This window comes from the organism of the source record quoted next, unplaced genomic scaffold (genome assembly GCF_019419815.1).
Source record: "Pyrus x bretschneideri cultivar Hongxiangsu unplaced genomic scaffold, Pyrus_bretschneideri_v1 Contig36, whole genome shotgun sequence".
Taxonomy (NCBI): domain Eukaryota; kingdom Viridiplantae; phylum Streptophyta; class Magnoliopsida; order Rosales; family Rosaceae; genus Pyrus; species Pyrus x bretschneideri.
The window spans coordinates 2,778,317-2,787,129 of record NW_025999679.1 but is presented as its reverse complement, the minus strand read 5'-3'; the positions used below and the strand labels follow the sequence as shown (position 1 = coordinate 2,787,129).

Sequence of the window (8,813 nt, the reverse complement as noted above, 5' to 3'; positions counted from 1 at the left end):
TCAATTAGAGCCGCAAGTCTGTAGAGTGGCGGAACCGGCCTACAGTGATGCCTGGCGAGTTGACCGGCGACGAGTCGGGGTTTGTGGAGTCAGGGAAGTGAGAGACGGTGATGGCTTGGATTTCTTGGATCCGTTTCTGTCAAACCCAATATTGCAAACTTGGAGATCCTCTGAGATTGAGAAAAGGAGAAGAGGGAGGAGGAGAGAAGCGAAGCAAGCAACACGAGGTGAAGCCTGAGGCGAAGAACATAAAGGGAGGTGAAGCGAAGAATAGAAACGGGACTACGAATCCCCTCGTTTTTGGTGGCTCTCGCTAAGCCCACCTAGCGCAGGATTTAGTCGGCACGAGTCCGGCTTAATCCCATTAAACACAATCCTAATTCACACCAAACACTGAACTACTAATCCTAGCTAAGTAGTCCAGTCCAGTGAAACTTAATCCAGCCAAACAAACGCGCCCTTAGAGTGAGACCAATTTTTTTAAGTTCTTGTAGAAGCCAACCTTGCATTATATCGACCAAAACTAATACTCATGAGTTTTTCTTCAATCAATGACTCATATTCCAAATCGACAACTTATCACACAATTTGATTTTCTTTGTGTATATCTGACTTTTAGGGACTAAAAACGAGTCTAAATATGCCACATTATCAATTTAGAAATTAATAATAATTAAATAAATAAAAAAATAATAAACTAACACTGTTTTAAATCTCATAAATATAATATCAGCAACTTTAAATTCCTTTCCTTTTTAAAAAATCGCTTCATTAAACATTGAATGCGTAAAATTTAGTCATCCAAAAACTTTAATTTTGAGTAGAGTGAAAAAGAAATCGATGATAGTTAAACTCACACCAAAATGCATACTCTATAAACATAATTATTATCCGTCATTACATCTATTTGCCCACAAACTTTTTTTTTGAATATATCGATATTTTTTACATTAAGAGGAAGGGGAGTTCGGTAAAACTACACAATGGGTAACCTAATTTAGTATTGAATTAGTTATTCACAAGATTCGAATCTAAAATCTTTTACTTTTAAGTGAAGATGAATAATCTCAAATCGTAATACTAACACCGAGTGGCGTCCACAAACTCTTTTTAAACCTAACTCACATTTTTATTTTATTTTTAAATATTGTTGAGATAAAGTCACATTCGTTGATAGACAAATTTTCCCTTCTGACAAAACAAAAAAAAAACATAATAAACTGTCGGTACTCCGGAGTCGGATGTAGGCGTGATTTCTTCAATCTCTTTTTGCTTTTGTTTTCTTTTTCTCAGTCTCTCTCTCGGACAGACAACCTCAAATTTCCGCCATCACCGCTGTCCACTATACACACGTCTCTCTCCTGTCTCACAAATGGATTTCCCGTTTCGCCATTTGGAGGTAGGTTGTCTGCTCTCTTTATGCTTTCATATTTTATGCGATTAAGTCATGTTAATATTTTCTATTAATTTTTTTTTTATAAGGATAATAAGATAAAAGGCAATAGAAATATAAAATGTTGATGTGGCTTAACCATGATCGCACAAATAGAAGGACACCAAATTAGCAGAGCAGACAATCTGCCTCCTCGCCATTTTCCCTGATAGAGTGGGATTCTCTTATCTCTTTTGTGTTTTCTCCTTTCTTCTTTTACTATTTGAATGATCACAATTAATTTATTTTAATATATTAAATTAATTTTACATAAAAAAAGAAAGATAAAATAAAAAAATATAAGAGAAAGGAAACGGAAGAGAATTCAGTCATTTCCTAAATCTTTCTCTTTTCTCTCTCTTCCAGCTCAAAACTTAGTACCTGCTGTGCTGCTGACCTGCCCTGCTCTCTCCCTCTCTCTCTCTCTCCAAGCTTTCTCCTTTCTCTATCTAGAGACCCAAAAATAGAGCCGTTGCCATTGTTGCTGAGAGAGAGGGAATGAAAGAAATCGAAAGGTTAATGCTTTGAATCCATAAAAATGTTAAATTTCTTTGTAAGGAAAGGCGTTAGGAAGATTCTCAAGCGCAAGGATAGTGATGCTGGTGAAAGAGGTATCGTTTGCCACTTCTAGTTCCAAATTCCAATCTCACTGCAGCAGCTAGCTTGAAAGAAATTATTTTGGTTTGTATTTCCATCCAATAAGCTACGAATGAAGGGTCACTTTGTTTGGTTTATCTGGGTTTTCTCACAAATTCTGTGGCTTTCGTTTTTGTGATTCATAATTTTGTTGAATTCAGTTTTAAGGTTTAAACATGTTGCTTGTGAGTTTTGCTATTTTTGTTTGCAGATTCTAATATCTGTTTGCTTATTCATTGCATTGACTGATTTTGCGTGAGCTATTTATTTAAAATCTCCTTATTCATGTAGTTTATACTTATATTGCAGTTTGGTTAAAACGAGTGAATAAATTTTTGGATTAAGTACCCCGACCTTTGAAGTGTTATTTCAAATTGGTTTCAACCTTTTCCCAATAACTACCCAATTTGTTGAAAATGTTGCATTAGTTAAGCTGCAGATAAAAAACTGTTAAATTAACTAGAGGTTACTTTGTCTTCAAAATCGATAGAAAGTCATGAAAGCATAGCCTCATCCAACTAACGGTCACCGCCATCCCCATCATGCCATCACCTCCAAACCCAAGGAAAAATCACCAACTCCACCCTACAACTCAAGCTATCAACATTGGGAAGAAGGTCATGGAGGTTGCTGAAATGGTAAGGACTACCATGATCTGGCCGCCACCTTCTTCATTGCCCACAATGAAGAACTGAAAGCTTTACAAGCCGAGAATCGGTGTATGAAGAAAACACATAAGCAGAAACAAGCTCCTTGAAACCCTATCTGAATTCTTATCCCTTTCTTTATTAGAAGATTGCACTCCTGATGTAATTTTAATTTGGGTTCATTTTCGATTCAATTCAACACTTGTTTATCATTGGATTCCATATTATATAATTTATGTTTGAAATTTAGATTTTTGAGACAACTAATATTAACGTTGACCATTATATACCCAATTGGTGGATTTTCAACATAATTAACTGGGGCTTAACGGTGTGACATTTTCAATAAGTTGGGTACTTGTTTGAAATGTTTAAAAAGGTTAAGATCAATTTGGAATGACACTAAAAGATTGGGGGATTTTGGGTACATAATTCTAAATTTTTTTATGCTTAGCAATTTTGTTTGTTTGTTTTTTTTTAGTTGAACAAAATATATAATTTTATTTATTTTTTGGCTCGGATATTTACATTTTGATTTGTTCTTCCCTAGTGTCTAATTTTTGGTAAGCATATTACATCCAATTTAATTTTCCTTAAAGAAAATTATATTATCTCGTTTCCAGTCTTAATGAATTCATGTATATGATAGTCATTTCTTACTGAGCTGGAAATGTGCATATGGATATTTATTATAAATGACTATCATATACATTATTTGTATGTTGATTAAAACAAAATGTATGGATTGACATTTGTTATTTTTCATAAGTAGGTATTACAGTTTGTTAAGGTCGGCCACGAGAGACAATCATATCTCATTATTATTGGACTTTGATTCTGTAGGGAATATAACTTGGTTATACATCTGTAGTATGTTGTTGCTCATTGATATCGTTTATTTTCTTCTCTATTTTCTGTATATGAACTCAGGAAGAGCTATAGAAGACTTGCGATCTGCTCTTTTTAATGAATTCCGCTCATCCGATGGTGCAAAGCGTCAGCAACAGCTATGTGGCCCTGCCACTGCTCTTACCTTCAATTTTGTAATTGCTGTTGGCATAATTTTCGTGAACAAATTGGTTCGTATGCTGAACTCTCTATATTCTAATCTATCCACATTTTGCCTGACTTGATATAAAAACAGCAGCTTTCCGGCTGGTAACTTATGTTCTTGTGTTTCTTCAGGTGCTCAAAGTTGTTGGGTTCCAGTTTCCTATATTTCTCACCCTTATCCACTATGTAGTAAGCTGGTTATTAATGGCCATTCTAAATGCTCTTTCTATCCTCCCTGCATGTCCCTCAAAATCGACCCGCTTATCTACATTATTTACTCTTGGCTTTGTTATGGCTTTCTCTACTGGCCTTGCAAATGTTAGCTTGAAGTATAATAGGTGAGATGTTACATCATTATTCTTACCTTTACCAAAGGTCATCAGAATCTGTTTCTTAATTATATATATGTTTTCAACATTGAGTTTAATATCTATTTCTTCAGTGTGGGGTTTTATCAGATGTCTAAAATTGCGGTTACGCCATCAATTGTTCTCGCAGAATTTTTGTTGTACAATAAGAGAGTTTCTTTCTCGAAGGTAGCTCCTTTCGTTTTTGCCTTTATGTGCCATGTCAATATGCAAATAAAACACAGTTTTATATTCCTGCTATTCGGGCTGAGTTGTTGTTTTAGCAGACTGTAGAACACAAAGTTCCGCCACAATTCCTGTCCAGTCGCACTTGTCACTGAAAAGGTTATTCATATCTGGTTTACATGTTTTTGAAAATTCGGGTAATGCCTTCACTATCGCCAATAATTTTTTTCAAGACTCTGAAATGAGGAGGATGTAGACCTCACATCCAAATTGTCCCACGTATTATGAAAAAATGCTATTTGGAAACTGTATTAGATTGTAAACCCGGGAATTAGCCGCTGACAGAGGTAATTTACTCAATCAGTAGAAATATGCCGAGTAGATCTGTTAAAGATATGGAGGAAATCTTGCATGCCTATCCAAATGCATTACTTAATTCTTTCGGCCTTGATACATTAGTATGTAGGGTGCTTGTATGGGTTCCTTGCACATGGAATTGATTAATTCCATTCTTTTTTCATTTTTTAATCATTGTTCTTCTCATACAAAATTTTCTGCATAAGTCATCTACAACAGCTTTTCCTTTCTGTTCTAACACCTTGCTACGAAATTTCAGGTTCTAGCACTTACAGTAGTATCAATTGGTGTTGCCGTCGCTACAGTAACTGATATGCAATTTCATCTCTTTGGTGCTTGTATAGCATTAGCATGGATAATACCAAGTGCAGTCAACAAAATTCTTTGGTCTAGCTTGCAACAGCAGGAAAATTGGACAGCCTTAGCGTAAGTGGTGCTCCCCTTGAAACCATTAAGTTTCTATTGGAATCTCCTTGATATTGAACTAAAATGCAAATCGTTGAACAGATTAATGTGGAAGACAACGCCAATCACTCTATTTTTCCTTGTCGCACTAATCCCTTGGTTAGATCCACCTGGTGCCCTATCTTTCAATTGGAACTTCAACAACACCTTGGCAATTCTCATGTCAGCTATTCTTGGCTTCTTGCTTCAGTGGTCAGGCGCTCTAGCACTTGGGTATGTGATATCTGTTTGTTCTTCCTGATTATCCTATTTGTGGTTTTTTGGGTCCATAGTTTAGGTCGGAAGAAGAGTTTTGACCTCCGATGTCGTTAGTTTACAGTTTACGTTGGTCAGTAGCATGAGCAAACTAGTCAATTTAGTACACTGTCAGATTGGTCACCTCTCAAATTGATTAAAAAAAAAAAAAGGTATAAATTGGCCTTTTGAGAAGGACTTTTTCTTGAAAAAGATTAGTGTATGGAGTTAGCTTTATAGTGTAAGTTAGAAGTTAGATTCGCAACCTATATGCAAGGCTATGGGTGAGGAAATGACAGCATTGCCCTCTAAAATGTATCACGTGCAAGCCATGACTTAAATTGACAGAAAATTGAATATAATAACTTTGAATCTTATTGTAGAGATGAAGCTGGAAGCTTTTAATGAACTTAAGGACTTATTATTCTGAAAAAATAGTTCAAGAACTCGATTTTCACTTGGGTAATAATTCAGGGGCCAAATTGGCAGTTTACTCTTTTATTTGTCCATTGTCTAGTGGATCAAAGCCTTTTCACTTGTTTTTGGGGTCATGTAACACCTCATGACTATCAAATCAGCCGTATCGACAACATTGCACTTGTAAACCTAGAGGCATGTGACAAGTATCATAACACCACTTTGGCATGTGACCGTTATGTATATATATATCTGAAAACTTCAATTCTAATGATAACTGTTTCAAACATGGTCGCGTGGCATTAATTTTTTTTTAAAGTTTTGTAATATGTCCTGGGGACTGCTATATGTTTGTTAATCATAATTTTGATTTTACTTTGTGAATTTTAGCTTGAAAATCTTGTTCTGCTTGGTTCTGTTGGTTTTGACATGCTTGATTTTTTATTTTTTTTCATCTTTGGCAGGGCAACATCTGCTGTTACACATGTCGTTCTTGGTCAATTTAAAACATGCGTCATTCTTCTAGGAAACTATTACCTCTTTAGTTCCAATCCAGGCAAGACAAGCATTTCCGGGGCTTTCACAGCCATTGCCGGAATGTCCATTTACACTTACCTTAATTTGAAGCTGCAATCAAACAAAACTTCCCCTCGGCAGGCGTCTTCTTTACCAAAATCTAAACTGAGTAAAGAAAACAGCAAGACCCACGATGGAAATTATGGTTCGGAATCTGTCTAACTTATCAAGGTAGATACAAGACAAGATCTAACTCATCACTAACTTGGGGCATTTGTTTGTCTCTAGATAAAAAAATTTCGATTCTGATTTTGAAGGCAAAGCTCTATCCATGCTTACCATGAATTAGAGTTTGGTGTTAGTCTGCTGATCCGGTGTTAGTCTATATGGCATTACCTGTTCCAAGGTCACATTTTGTAGATTCTGTTGGGTTCTTCAACATTGTCTTGGATGCAATTGAACACTGTATATATATATATATATATATACTGGTTACTGTTTAATCATATGTTTCATTTTATTCTTGTTTGATTGAAATGTTGCACTTGACGGCGTGGCTACGAAGGTAGAAATTACTTGAATACTTATGAGTTTTAAAAACAAAAAATTGGATCCAAGAAGGGTGGCAATCAACCCCTTAAATAAAACCGAGCATGGCGATTATGTATATAGCAGGGTTTTCCTTTTACTACATCTTGGTGATGAAGTTTTCCAAACTCTTGTACCTTCTCTATTCTTTGCCAAAGCAGTGGACTGAAGTTTTAGAATTATACTTGGTGTAAGTTTGTTAGTGTGGCATTTTACAGAATAATAAATCTGTTTTGAGCCTTTGTACAATTTTGCTTGAAAAGAGAGAATCTAGTTGTCACTTATATTACGGTCTAGTGATATTTTTTTTCACTTGTAAGTGAGAGGTTTTAGGTTCGATTATCATCAAAGATGAATTTTAACCCTCACTCCCTTACTGTAAATACTATCTTGTTAAAAAAAAAAAAAAAGAGAAAATCCAGCTGAAATTTTCTACATGATCGATCCATTGGTGGTAGGGCTCCATTGAAACTTTTTAATCCTCCTTTATACTTGTTAATGTGATTTGTTTTCCCTACAATAAGCAATAGTTTGGAAGGTTGGTCATTGGTGGTCTTTCTTAAGTGCTAACTAATTTATGGTCGTGTTAGTCTTTAAGATTGGATTGAAATAAAAGATTCTCAAATTCCAAGGTATATTAGTGGTGGATTTATGAAGAACAGGTGTAGAATTGGCTTGGTTTGGTGGAGTCCTAAATTACTAGGTGGAGAAAGCGAGATATAACTACACTTGATGCTTGGTTTCTGAAAGTGATGGAGGCGGCACCAGTGGAGGAGGAGAAAAGGAGAATATTGACACACATTGCTTTTACTTGTTGGCAAATATGGAAGGCCCGACGCAATGCGGTGATGAAGAACAAATTGCCTTCTCCAATCCAGGTGATACATGCAATCTCTGCTTCTTCTTCAGTTTTAATTTCTACCATGGAGGGTTGCGAGGTGAGTCATCCATGAGCGGAATGTCACGGACCTTTCGCAGCTTCCATCGCTATCATGGCTGGGGCATTAACGGTGCTTGAATGTTGTAAATTTGCGAAGAACTGGAATTGTCAGGATATCATTGCCGAATCTGACTCACAAAATATTATAAGGTGGTTGAAGATGGAAGTGGAAGATGGCAATTGGGAGATTTTTCCAGTTCTTTGTTAGATTATGAAGATTAGGAATGACTTCCAAGTTTGTCGCTGATCTTGGATTCCAAGAACAGCCAATACGGCAACACACTCTTTTGCGTCGCAGTTTGATATGGGAACGACCAATCTGGTTTGGCTGGACAGGCTTCCATCTTCGTTGGTGCATTTATTGAACAAGGATGGTCTACCATGTTCATCAGAAATAGCTTTTGATCAAAGTAAGAGCAGGGTTTGACGCCGCCAGCTTTTGAAGCAGCGTCATTTATATCTTCTCCCTATTTGCTTATAGTTTTGATTTCAAATGTGGTACTTTATATTGTTTAATGATTGTTGCTCTTTCGAACAAAAAAAGGGTACATTGATCAATAAGGAAAAATTAGTATTCGGTCCTTAGTTACTAACGTTTTTTTATTGAAACCTTATTAGTTTTCAGATTTTGATTAAGATCCCTAACATTAATGCAATAATGAATTTACATATCAGTTACATAATTTTAAAAATAAAAATAAATAATTGATTTGGGATTTTAATACTTACACCTTTATTAAACTCCTAACTAATTTTCAATTCATAACATTTTCTTAAAAAAAAAAAAAATAGAATAAGTTTGTACCCCTTAATTTTTATAAAAAGGTTTCCAATTTTTTAATCTTAAATGTGCCCATTCATGTAATTTTTCAAATTTTTAATCTTAAAATGTACCTGTTCTTAAATATACCAATTTGTTGTAGTAAAATGTATCTTTTTTTTTATTTTTTTATATAAAATCTATTCAATTTTTTTCTAATCCATTTTTAAACTTA

The 8,813-nt window shown here is 35.2% G+C and overlaps 1 protein-coding gene across 2 annotated transcripts; it reads left to right on the top strand.

Annotated features, from left to right (window-relative positions):
- Positions 1–1,774: 1,774 nt before the first annotated feature.
- On the top strand, positions 1,775–6,793 carry LOC103941632 (nucleotide-sugar uncharacterized transporter 1-like). Of its 2 annotated transcripts, XM_048592051.1 has the most exons (8): positions 1,776–2,043; positions 3,646–3,794; positions 3,901–4,106; positions 4,211–4,304; positions 4,918–5,084; positions 5,166–5,336; positions 6,239–6,555; positions 6,687–6,793. In XM_048592051.1, the coding sequence occupies exons 1-7, from the start codon at positions 1,971–1,973 to the stop codon at positions 6,510–6,512; spliced, it is 1,134 nt and encodes a 377-aa protein (XP_048448008.1). In that variant the 5' UTR covers positions 1,776–1,970; the 3' UTR covers positions 6,513–6,555; positions 6,687–6,793. The 2 variants fall into 2 exon arrangements, with proteins under 2 accessions (XP_048448009.1, XP_048448008.1); XM_048592052.1 differs by having other exon boundaries at positions 1,775–2,043; positions 3,646–3,758; positions 6,239–6,729.
- The last annotated feature ends 2,020 nt before the right edge of the window (positions 6,794–8,813 follow it).

What these genes read in the sequence shown, in the direction of transcription:
- LOC103941632 (XM_048592051.1), top strand. Translation starts at nt 1,971, where the DNA reads ATGTTAAATTTCTTTGTAAGGAAAGGCGTTAGGAAGATTCTCAAGCGC. An exon ending in AGAGAGTTTCTTTCTCGAAG is followed by an intron (nt 4,305 to 4,917) that starts GTAGCTCCTTTC and finishes ACGAAATTTCAG; the next exon opens with GTTCTAGCACTTACAGTAGT. An exon ending in GAAAATTGGACAGCCTTAGC is followed by an intron (nt 5,085 to 5,165) that starts GTAAGTGGTGCT and finishes ATCGTTGAACAG; the next exon opens with ATTAATGTGGAAGACAACGC.